Source organism: Bactrocera dorsalis, chromosome 1, assembly GCF_023373825.1.
Source record: "Bactrocera dorsalis isolate Fly_Bdor chromosome 1, ASM2337382v1, whole genome shotgun sequence".
Classification (NCBI taxonomy): Eukaryota; Metazoa; Arthropoda; class Insecta; order Diptera; family Tephritidae; genus Bactrocera; species Bactrocera dorsalis.
In genome coordinates, this window is record NC_064303.1 from 45,823,824 (window position 1) to 45,837,237 (window position 13,414).

At 38.9% G+C, this 13,414-nt stretch overlaps 1 protein-coding gene across 5 annotated transcripts in view; it reads left to right on the forward strand.

Annotated features, from left to right (window-relative positions):
• The window catches only part of LOC105233023 (lachesin), a 373,180-nt gene that overhangs the window by 259,701 nt on the left and 100,065 nt on the right, over positions 1-13,414 (forward strand). For 4 of the 5 annotated variants that reach the window (XM_049462636.1, XM_049462633.1, XM_049462632.1 and 1 more), the window contains one exon: positions 2,975-3,103. The exons of the other annotated variant lie outside the window; for it this stretch is intronic. In XM_049462636.1, coding sequence (XP_049318593.1) covers positions 2,975-3,103 — 129 coding nt within the window. The remainder of the gene's footprint in view (positions 1-2,974; positions 3,104-13,414) is intronic. 5 annotated transcript variants of the gene reach the window in all.

Below are 13,414 nucleotides of genomic sequence, written 5' to 3' on the forward strand. Positions count from 1 at the left end.
ACAAACCGATGTTCCCGCTATACAATTAACTAATTAAATAAAACGTTAAAAAACGAGAAACCCGCTAATACCAACCGTAAAATAATATTTCGTAAGTAATTAACAAAGAAAACTAACCCCAATGGTCGATCATTACGACGACAAATTCATGCCCCATACCGTGGCACGATTGCTCATATCTAATCATGACCGATTTATAACTAACAATCTCCTTTATACATAGTAGATTACCATGGACCTCGATACGCCAGTGTTAGCCACGATAACCGTTCGGTCGGCTACCAGCGTGCAACGCACCAGGCCTACCCTAACGCCCCGAGCTGCAGTTGCAACAGCACCGGCAACCGCACCGGCAACAGGCAATCGTGCATCACGGGTCTCGGCCGGGCATCGTATAAGATGTCCCCTATGCCGTCGCCCACTTCGCCTGCACCACTGTGGGATCTTCAGAGGGATGCGGCCGTTACAACGACAGCAAGTGGCCCAGGCACATGGGCACTGTTTAAACTGCCTATCGCAGACGCATCGGCTTCAAGAGTGCGAGTCGAGGGGTTTGTGCCAAGTCTGCAGCAGACCACATCACACGCTGCTTCACCGCACAACGAGGCGCGATGTGAATCGGCCACCGATACCTCGCAGCCACGCAACAAGGCATCAACCCGGAAGTCGAGCCTTGCACCAGCGGGTTGGAACATCGATTCGGCGTCGACAGCCTAGGCCCCAGCCACGGCGATCGGTGGGTCTTAGCAGCGTCGTGGCAACGCTGCAACAGCTGCAGCAACTCCTAGGCTAATCAATTGCCTAGGGGGGCCGGGATGGCTAAATGAGTCACCGACCCCCTCACAATATTACATTCCCACACCTCACACATTACATCCACCACATCGTCATTCCATTCCCATATCCTAATTACACACCACATCATCATTACATTCCACATCACACGCTCACCAATACTACAACATCACGACTTCAACATACCAAAAAAAAGGAACAAAAGGTACGGACAGACAAGGCACCAGTCTCTTTCGCATGATCGCTACGAACGCGCAAGCATCGCCACGTTCTTTCCGCCGAGTTACTCGCCTTTTTTTCGTTCCGCCTTTTTTACTTGAATTTATTCCCGTGCAAGGTAAATGCCGCTTAAAGTGCTTAACAAATAAAACAGGAAGCAACATGGCGGTTATTGGTTTTGAACGACACGGTCGCTACGTGAACTGAAATAAAGCGCTTTGTAGGATATTTACTTTTGCAATTCATGAACGGTTTCCGACTGTGCGTCTCGAAGTTAATTTGGAGAATGACCAAAGAGTATATTTCAACCCAGAGAATACAGTACAGTCAACAGAAGCACTACCAGCAACAAATTTAACATTGGCGAGTTTTTTCTCAACTTCTGTCAGTGATCCGTTTGCGAGATCATTGCTTTATTCGAAATACGTTGATATTATACATGGGATGCATCATCGAAGAAATAGTTACGCAGAAAGCAGGGTCATCCAGTAGATGGACATCCAGGTGTGTTCTCAACTAATGCATTAGAACGAACTTACACAATCCACCCGAAAAACGACTATTGCTTCTACCTTCGGTTGCTATTGATTAATGTACGCGGTTCAAATTCATTAGAGTTATTGCATACTCTGAATGGTACGGTGTATGCAAGTTTTTGAGAAGCAAGCCAGCAATTACAATTGCTGGAATATGATGATCACTGGAATCAAACGGAAGACGATGCGATGGCTACTTCGAATGCCACTGAAGTTCGCACACATTTCGCGATGATCAGCCTTCAAATCTGCGTTATGGGATACGACCGAAAATTACATTGTCGAAGACATTTTACATTGTATACGCTAAGAATTGAAAATGGGTCAATACTGGTCGATACTTCCCGTGGTCTGATATCAATCCCATATGCCGTTTATCAATTCACGAAAGATGGACTCATCACGAATGTTTATACGAACATTGGCTAAATTGTCGTAAATACGATTCCTTGAGTATACGGGCAATCTTAGCTGCCACAAATACCTATGTTGTTGACTTAAACTGGAAAATTCAAAGTCAAATTCCAGGAGACTTGCGGTCATACAAATCGTTCGATCGTCTTGACAATGAAGACGACACCGTGAATTACCAATGGAATTTCTAAATTCTTTGGAGAGGCCTGGTATGCCACCGCATCATCCCAATCTGATTATGATGCACCTATCAAATATAAGGGACAGGATGCTTGATTCTACGGATTTCTTTTGAGTTCTAACGATTTGCCATTTCAGTTCAAAAGTATTCCGTTTCCAGTGAAAATTTAATTTAAAATGACGATCAACAGGATAGTCGCATAGTGGGTGGCATACATTTGGAAATGCTATGTTTTTCACATGGCCAGATATACGTGGCGTGCTCAAGAGTTGGAAAACCATCTTCTCTGTACATTTACGCACCGGAACAGAAACCAAAAAATTTTGTTTATCAAGCTGCGTTACATTGAAGAAAAATGTAGACAAATAGCAAATAAATGATTATTAATACAATATGAATTTTTGCCTTTTCATTTCAAAACACATAATTTCACGCAGGACAACGGCTGCGGGGTCAGCTAGTTTAAAATAAAAACGTGTTTTCGAAAAAATCATTGAAAATATTATTCTCAATTCAGTTAGAAAAAGAATCGAAGTTTGAGTAGTTTTTAGAGTCATATGGCTAAGCAAACAGAGTTATAGTACAATTTTTTTGTCACGGCGGATTTTCATATATTTTATATTGTTTTCAAATGTTACCGGAAGATGAAAAAGAGATCACAATAACCTTTTCAAAATATGAAATTTGGTATTATTTTCTTACCTCGTTTTGATTGTATGTATGCACGAACATACATATGTATATCCGCTTGAGCTTCGTTATTTACTAATTGCAACTATTGTACATTGCTTTATCACTAATTATTGATGACTATAATTGATGATTTCAGTGAACGAATGGGAAGGTGATACTCTGGAGATTACAAGAATATCTCGGCTTGACATGGGCGCCTACCTCTGTATAGCATCGAACGGAGTACCTCCAACAGTGTCCAAGCGTATTAAGGTCAGCGTAGACTGTAAGTGAATAGCATACGTGTATAAAGATCAATGTTTGCAAATACGGTACTGCCTCGCTTATCCCACATAATAAAAACCATGGGAGTGGCTATTACCGAGTTATTGCACTTACCGATGTCAAATAAGTTATTTGGGAACCATGTCGACTTATTAAATGCTACATATTTTCTACTGAAATGCATATTAATATAAACGCCTGAAAATACTATTATTATTTCTTTCTAAATATTCCAAACATCTTTGTGTTTTTTTCGCCAAAGCAGGTTTTCAGTACAAAACGAAAATAAATTCAATGGGAATATAATTTTTCTAAGACAACTAAAAAAATTTGTTAAAATGTTTAATAACCAGCATTGATAGGAGCAAATATTTCATTCACTTCATCATCATCATCACAATCTTTCGATAAGTCATTGATCTTGTCCTCATCACCCCACAATGTATTAGGGTTAATAAAACAATATCAAGACTTACGAATAAAGTATTATCCATATCTTATAGCTAAACTAGCGAACACCGCAACCCGCATCCCAAATTAGCTGATACGACCTATCTAACGAGAGCGCAATGTAAATGATTTGTCAACACAGCTTCTACCGCCCGCTTTATAGCAGAAACAGTCAAAAACGCTACTCCCTTCCTTCCTTTTCCTTCCTTATCGTCAAAATGTGCGCACAGTTGAGCACGTAGAAATCAGCCATATTTGCTTGGTTTTCATTTGAGTTTGAATAGTGAGAATAGTTTATAATTTTATAAATAATAGCATTCGACTCTGATTTTGAGTTATTTTAAGAAAATTTCAAACATATTGAACAGATTGAATTATAAAAGTTGATAATTACTACAGTATATCGATATTGTGAGAAAGCTACGTCAAAGAGAGAAGGAAGTAGCGTTTTCCACTGTCCATTTACATTGCGCGGCCATAGGATAGGTCGTATCAGGAAGGGAGTAGAGTTTTTGACTGTTTCTGCTATTACTGTACGTTACTGTAGAATTCTCCACGAATTGAATTTTCCTGTAGAAACGAGTCAGCTGATAGCTCTCTTACAACGGAGGGTTGCCAGTCTCGATATGCTGCAGTAATTATAAAATTTGTCTTCAATATATTTGAAATTTTCTTAAACTAACTCAAAATCAAGGTCTACTGCTATTATTTATAAATATGTAAACTATTTTTAATAATTTGATTTCTGTTTTGGTATTTTGTTTTATTAAAAGCTATAATTAAAAAGTTAGATGTGTACAAAACTATATATGCGTATTGAGCAATGGCACCATTGGCACAAAAGAGAACAGCTGATTTCTAGATTTCCACTACGTGCTCAATTTTTGACAAATTTTGTTCACTACGGGCGGCAACTAAGGAAGGACGGAGCGGAATTCGCTAGTTGTACTATTAACGAGAAAGTGAAGGCGTAATTCTTTAATTTTAAGTTTATAAACAATTCTAGCAATTAAATATGACAACAACTCTCTTTTAAATACGCCAGTAAGTTAACCCTTAATTAGGCGCATGGTGTCAGGGCCACTTGAAATTAGAAAAAAAAAGTTTTACAGTGGTTAGATCGTGCTCGCGCTTTTTCTAGCTTCTTCACGCCGCGCGGGGTACGCAAATTAGTCGCGTCCAGAACATCAACGCATACACACGTATCGCGGCTCTTTAGAGCACTGACCGCATGCGACCAGTTACGTAACATTTTTTGGAGGAGGTAAGTTTTAACTATTGTGTTTTCTTTTAGTTTATATTAGTATATTGTTAATTATTTTTCTTTGTGTGTATGTATTTATAAACTACGTAATTATTTTAAGTGTTTTTGAGTTTATTTTGATTCTTTTTTCTTAGTTTTTCACCGATTTGAAAAGTCTAACGAAAGGCAAATATTGCCATGGTTGGACGAAGTGTCTGATATAGAGCAAGATGTAGCTGGTTCGGATTCGGAAGACGAAATGTTAAATGATGCTGCTATTGAAAGTGTTCATGATTCAGAAAGCGAAATTGAAGAATCCGAAGGTATTCAAAGCATCTCCGAACCATCGGAAGGTAACTATTTTTTATCTCGACACACTCAGAGAAATGGCCCGAAAGTGAAATGGTCTAAAGTACCACCGTCTAACGCAGTAAGGACCTGAGCACAAAATATTATTCTTCACTTACCGAGAGTCAAAAGTATGCAAGGAACGCAAAATCTCTCCTTGAATGCTTTCAATTATTCTTTGAAAGAGATGTTACTGAACTTTTGGTCAGATAAAATAAAGGCAAAGTTTGAAAGAGATCGGGATGCATTCACCTCAGATGATATCGAAATTAATGGATTTTTGGGCTTACTAATTATGGCTGGAGTCTTAAAAGCGTCGCAATTGAACTTTATGGATTTATGGGCACAAGATGGATCAGGCTTAAAAATGTTTAGGCTAACAATGTTTTATAAATGAAATGTCTACGGTTTGATAATACGTCAGATCGTGAGGAAAGACTAAAAATTGATAATAATCAAAATATAGAGATATGCTTATTGCCCCGGCGAGAATGTAACTATCGATGAACAGTTGATTGGTTTTCGTGGTCGGTTTAAAGGGAAGGTTTACATGCCTAACAAACCTAACAAGTACGGAATAAAAGTCCAAGCCATGGTGGACTCGAAACATATTACTTGTGCATTTTTGAAGTTTATTCTAGAAAACAACCAGATAGAGAATATCAGATATCTAACTCTCCAGATGAGATTGTAAAACGTCTAGTTGAACCAATAAAGCGCAGCAGTCGAAACATAACAACTGACAATTTGCACACAAGTAAAAAACTAGCTAAGGTTGCTAAAGCGTACAACAATACAAATTGACTCTTGTTGGCACTTTGAAAAAAAGGAAGCCTGATATTCCAACCGAACTTTTACGTTTTTTAATTTTTTTTTATTAGGTATAATGTTCCAGTTATGCCCAGAGCATACTTAAATTATGGAGGGAACACTTCTCCAGCCTGCTGAATGGCAGTGAACACACAACGCCAGGAGAACACGAACCCGATTCCCCAATCGATGACGATGGAAAAGACGTTCCATTGCCCGACCAAGAAGAAGTTCGAATAGCAATTACCCGCCTGAAGAACAACAAAGCGGCGGGGGCGGATGGATTGCCAGCCGAGCTATTCAAACACGGCGGCGAAGAACTGATAAGGAGCATGCATCAGCTTCTTTGTAAAATATGGTCGGACGAAAGCATGCCCAACGATTGGAATTTAAGTGTGCTATGCCCAATCCATAAAAAAGGAGACCCCACAATCTGCGCCAACTACCGTGGGATTAGCCTCCTTAATATCGCGTATAAGGTTCTATCGAGCGTATTGTGTGAAAGATTAAAGCCCACCGTCAACAAACTGATTGGACCTTATCAGTGTGGCTTCAGACCTGGTAAATCAACAACCGACCAGATATTCACCATGCGCCAAATCTTGAAAAAAACCGGTGAAAAGAGAATCGACACACATCACCTCTTCGTCGATTTTAAAGCTGCTTTCGACAGTACGAAAAGGAGCTGCCTTTATGCCGCAATGTCTGAATTTGGTATCCCCGCAAAACTAATACGGCTGTGTAAACTGACATTGAGCGGGACCAAAAGCTCCGTCAGGATCGGGAAGGACCTCTCCGAGCCGTTCGATACCAAACGAGGTTTCAGACAAGGCGACTCCCTGTCGTGCGATTTCTTCAATCTGCTGCTGGAGAAAATAGTTCGAGCTGCAGAACTTAATCGAGCAGGTACAATCTTTTATAAGAGTGTACAGCTGCTGGCGTATGCCGATGATATTGATATCATCGGTCTCAACACCCGCGCCGTTAGTTCTGCTTTCTCCAGACTGAACAAGGAAGCAACGCAAATGGGTCTGGCAGTGAACGAGGGCAAGACGAAATATCTCCTGTCATCAAACAAACAGTCGTCGCACTCGCGACTTGGCACTCACGTCACTGTTGACAGTCATAACTTTGAAGTTGTAGATAATTTCGTCTATCTTGGAACTAGCGTAAACACCACCAACAATGTCAGCTTTGAAATCCAACGCAGGATAACTCTTGCCAACAGGTGCTACTTCGGACTAAGTAGGCAATTGAGAAGCAAAGTCCTCTCTCGACGAACAAAAACCAAACTCTATAAGTCACTCATAATACCCGTCCTGTTATATGGTGCAGAGGCTTGGACGATGACAACATCTGATGAGTCGACGTTGCGAGTTTTCGAGAGAAAAGTTCTGCGAAAGATTTATGGTCCTTTGCGCGTTGGCCACGGCGAATATCGCATTCGATGGAACGATGAGCTGTACGAGATATACGGCGACATTGACATAGTTCAGCGAATTAAAAGACAGCGGCTACGCTGGCTAGGTCATGTTGTCCGAATGGACGAAAACACTCCAGCTCTGAAAGTATTCGACGCTGTACCCGCCGGGGGAAGCAGAGGAAGAGGACCAAGTGGAGAAGGACCTGGCTTCGCTTGGAATATCCAATTGGCGCCACGTAGCGAAGAGAAGAAACGACTGGCGCGCTATTGTTGACTCGGCTATAATCGCGTAAGCGGTGTCTACGCCAGTAAAGAAGAAGAAGATAATGTTCCAGTTATGTTTTTGTTTCTTAAAGTTAATAGTAATAAAGAACTTTATTAATTACTATAAAATTTATTTCATTTTATTTCGTTTTGACACTCATCTCCTAATATTTGTTTGGGGTCACTCAAGGCCCCATGCGCCTAATTGTGAGATTTTTTCGATGCGCTTAAGTAAGGGTTAATATTTTGTATTTTAAAATGTGTAGTTTCGTAACTAAGAATTAAATTAGTATACCGAACTTTATTTTGGTACAAGTGATCCATGTCTTGACTGAAATTTTTTATAAGGTGGGCGTAGCTCCGCCCTCAAAATGGTTTAATGTACATATCGTCCCAACAGCTAAAGCTAACTCAGTCAAACTTGCATGAATTTGTAAAAATTGGACAATGGGCGTGGCACCGTCCACCTTTAAATGAAATCCTATTGCTTAGGAACTATCCGATGAATCTCAGCCAAACTTGGTACGTTAACCATTCCTATTACACACTCTGAAAATCGGTGAAATCGGACAATAACGACGTACTATATACTTCCCATATATTAACTTTAAGTACCATCTGATTCTATCACTTCCAGTAATCAAACACTAAAAGCCAAAAAAGTGTCGAAATCATGCCATAACTTTTCAAGACCCCAGACACTAAATATCTGGACTCTAGTGCATTTGACTGATTTTATAAACCTTTTAATAGCTTCGCTTAAATGTATATTCATTCAGTGATACTGAAACTGAATAACCTGACAAAAGAATCACAGTTTAGTAGATACAAAAAAACATGAACTGTCTATCCTAGCAAAAAAGCATCAAGCTTCCGTGCTGTCATTTCAATAACAAATTTAGGAAGGAACGTTAGTTAAAAAGCTAAAAAGTTATTACATATGTATATTAATTTAAAAAGTAGAAAATATACAGCCAGTTATTCTATACTTTATAGTTTGAAGTGGTTTTTAAACTACATTCATTTAATTTGACATCCGACTGCCGCTTGTGGTTCTTGGCTTTTATTACTTCGACATCTGTACATATATATGTATGTAGGAACATTGTGCTCTGTTTGAAAACAAAATAAGTTGTTCAAACCCGAATTGTTTAAAATAAAACTCCGATCCCTCGATTCGTTAAATTAAAAAACCCTTATGAATATTTTGGTTGCATGTTAGCAAAGGCGAGACAAATCTGATTGATAACCCTGGATGATTGTCGAGTTACATTATACCGCAAAATCGACTTTTTCCTAACTTAGTGATAACATTATTACTAACCACAGTACTTTTGAAATACATGTTCCGAATAGAAAGGATGACGAAAAGAGTTGAAATCCGGGTGACTGTCTGTCTGTCCGGCTTTCCCCGTCAGTGCAAGCTGTAACTTGAGTAAAAATTGAGATATCTAATAGAAATTGGTAAATCGTGTTCGTAGATGGGCGTAATTTGACCACTGCCATGCTCACAAATCTCCATTAATCGATAACCTATAAAGTGCCAACTAACTAAGCATGGGACACCTGCGGTCAAAGTTTAATGTACATATCTCCTATACTTCTAAAGCTAAAAAACCAAGTTAACTCGGCGCAAATTTTATAACAACTTCTATAGAAAATGTAAAATGAATTAAATCGGAAGATAAGCCCGCTCACTCTCCATATAACAGTTCTGTTCAAAACTACTAAAAGCTCTGTAAATGAATATCTAATTACGCCAGAGATATAAAATCTCACCTCCTAAAGGGTATGAGAAGGCTTTATAGAAATGTAAAAATTAAACGATGGGCACCGCCTACTTTTTGGTGAAATCCCATATCTCAAGACCCGTCTAACCCATTTCGATCAAATAAAGTACGTGGCACTCTTATCTTGTTTCTATATCACAGTTCGAAAATGGGCGAAATCGAACTGTAACCATGCCTATTTCCCCTATTACAAAACTTAAATTCCACTTGATTCTTTCAGTTTCCAGTACACAAATCAAGAACTAATTAGCATAACATATACAATTTTGTACCAATAATTCCTTTATAGTATGCCACCTTATGACTAAAAATTGTTGAAATCCGAACATAACTGTTCAAGCGAGATATACAATTGAAATTCTGACAGAATCTTTTCCTTACAGTAGTAATTCTGTGAATCAAAATTGAGTTGAATTGGGTCAATACTTTCCTGAGCCCCCACATACCTCATTTAAAGATTACGAAATTACATTACATGTTTTACTCACAATAGTATATCTTTGTGCTTAAAATAGATACAATTGGGCGAAAACTTGACCTGACCATAAACGCTCTCATTGCCGATGAACGCTTTCTCGCTTTTGTAGCTTATCACGAAAAACAGGCAAAGATATTGTCGCTTTAATTTGCAAAATATTTAAAGATTGTCGTAGAAAAGGCAAATATACTGGTAATAATATGAGCGGTAAATATGAAAGAGCGCAAAATCATGTCCAACGTAAAACCACTTTTTTCGCCAGGTGATGCTTCGAGCAATAACTTTTTTTGGTGTCACTCAAAAACGTGTCAATACTTTCAGTAGCAGCATACAATGTTGAAAAATTCTGAATTCCAAATTACGCAATGGACTTCATTGTCTTTCGAATACAAAGTAATCCGACAGAATCGATGCTGCCAATCCATTTGCGAAAAATCTTCTTGGATTTATAAACGCTTTAAAAGAAGTTAAAAAACTCTCGTCGAGACGTGGATGGAATTTTGAAGCAAATAAGCAAATAAGCAAATTTGAGCTTTCCAAAGTAAACAGGACAGGAAAAAAAACAAATGGTTTTTTCGGCAAAATCAATTTATTTTGTTCAAAATAGTCTCCCTGCTTCAATACAGTAAAAGTTTTACCAATTTTAAAACAAAATTTAATGTTGGCTCTTTGTTCAAAGCTCATTTTCGCACCGATAACACAAACATACTGACAATTAAAACGCAATAACTCCACTTCCAATCTATGAAATGTCATGAGTTCTCACTGGACAATCAATAAAGATAGCAGATTCACTGGCGCTAGATACCTGTTTACATTTTACATGTTTGAATGAAACATTTCTGTCTTTTCAATATTATTAACTGTCAAATCTTGCTTGGCATATATTCCAGTATAATCTGTAAAAATATTTTGAAGACCAGTCATCGACTAAATCCCGTCGTGTGCATACGTTTGCTCTCTTTCGCGGATCTCGTCTGATTTTCTCACCCGCTTCAGTGCAGTTATCTTTAATTATTCTTCTTTTGCGCTCTATCCCACGTGTTTCTTTTATTTGTGCGAACAAAGGTATACTCTACCAAGTGACTAATAACGTAAAAGTGCAACATGCCCCCCGGGGCTACTAACCTAGGGGAAAACAGGTTTGCCCTGCTTTCCTCTAGTCCACAATCAAAAAGGAAAAAAGCCAACAAATCTGTTTAAGAGTTTCCTGATCTCCCTCTTGTAAACATTACAAAGAACGACGATCCTAAGTTCATTGTATTAAAATCGTGCGACAACAACAAGCCCCTATCACGTTTTTCATGTTTTTTGGTACATAAAGCCCTTAACGCCATAAGTAAAGATGTGAAAATCACAGAGATGAGAGATGGAAATCTCTTGCTACTTGCAAAAAATAAAAAAATTGCCCAAAAGTTCATCAACATCAAAAACCTCTCAGACATCTGCCAAATCGAAGCAAAATACCATGAGCAACTCAATAGTGTCAAAGGCACAATTTTCGCTCCGTTCTTCAATCACGTCCCAGACAACGAAATTGTGGAAGGCTTAGAAGCATATGGTGTAACATCCATTTACAGACTTCAGAGAAAAACTGAAGGAGTTCGAACACCAACAGGTGGGTTACTTTTAACCTTTGAAAGCTACAAACTTCCCGAAAAAATAGATGTTGCATGGAGGAAAATTTCTGTTCGCCCATATTTCCCCAACCCAATGCGTTGCAAATCTTGCCAAAAGCTTGGCCATACACTAAAGCATTGCAAAAATCTTCCATCATGCGTCAATTGCAATTTCCCTCCGCACGAAGAAGAAAAATGCTCAAGATTAATGTGCGCAAATTGTTCTGGTGAACATCCCGCGGAACGGAAGAAAAGTGCAGTATGCGCGAAGCAGCAAAGAAATACACAGCGCAAGCTTCCTCCCCCACTCTTCTTCAATCATTCTCTGAAATTACTAAGCGACCTGCTCCCATAGCAACCAACAATATCAATATACCCACTGAAAAAACTACAACAACAAACAATAATGCAAACATCATTCTATATCTCCACCAATCGATACACCATCCACCTCTTCATTAAAATCGAAAGCAATAAGCCTTACCGCTTTATCCCCATCCCCCCAAAGTACTAATACCAATCTTCCCACCTTTCTAAACTCTCAGCTCAGCGAAGCAATGCAATCCACCTTAGCAAGCGCTAAGTTAAATGACATTGCGCAATTCGCTAATAGCTCAAGTCTTAAACATTCTTCTTCACGCGACTAGACGCGCTATGCCAAGCATAGTTTACTCATAGTTGCCAGACTCAATTTTCTCTCCCCACTCACTAGCTATTTATATTTCTCCCTTTTCTGTTTCTTGTCTTTACTTTTTTCGGTATGCTGTCGATCATACAATGGAATATGAACGGTTATGCCAACAATTATCACGAACTAGAAACTCTTATCAATTCTTACACTCCATTCATGATCTTCCTTAATGAAACTCATATTCCACATAATCAACCTGCTCACACGCCAAAATCCTACGCAGGCTATTTTAATAAACTCCAGCACGTAACAACAAAAAAAAGGCGCAGCTATTTTAATAAGAAGAAGCATACCCCACAAAGTACTACCTGTTCGGTCTAATCTCTCAGTAGTTGCCATTGAAATTAATGCACCTACAAAACTAGCAACAGCTTGCATCTACATTCCACCCACACAAGATTTTGCTTCTTCTGATATTCTGCAATTGATAAACCAATTAGATAAACCACTTATTTTAGGAGGAGATATAAACGCCTGGAGTACAATATGAGGATCTACGCACACAAACTCAAGAGGCGAAAAAGTTGAAAATGCGCTACTTGCATCCAATATTATCTGTCTTAACGATGGATCCGCCACACATTTTTCCGCCCACAACACCTTCTCCAATATTGATGTCACGTTTTGCTCTACTAATATAGCGCCCCAATGCACATGGCAAGTGCTAAATTCTTTGTTTGGCAGCGACCACTTCCCAATATTCATACAAACAAATCCGCGCAACAATCAAAATACGAGTACATTTAAATTTACATCTAAATTCAAAACTGATGAGGCTGATTGGAAAAAGTAAATGCAAATGCATGTATGCAACAATCTTTGTGAGACCACGCAAGTTTCCTCCAACTCGAACCAGGAGTCTGCTAAAATTTCAAGAATCATACGTACCGCTTCTCACTTTTCCATCCCTCGAACGCTTTCCAACAAAAGTAGGAAAAATATTCCTTGGTAGAACGCTGACTTGTTCAGACTACGGCTCACTAAGCAGAATTTATGGTATGAATACAAGCGAACACGCTCAGCTGAAAACCTGCTCCTTTACAAAAAGTCAAATGCGTTATTCCGACGTTCTGCCAAACATTATAAAAAGAAAAAGTTTGAAGAACTTACTGAGACCATAAACCATACTGAGACCATAAACCCCCAAACTAGCTCAAAGAAAATATGGGATGATATCAAAATGCTAACCGGATCTC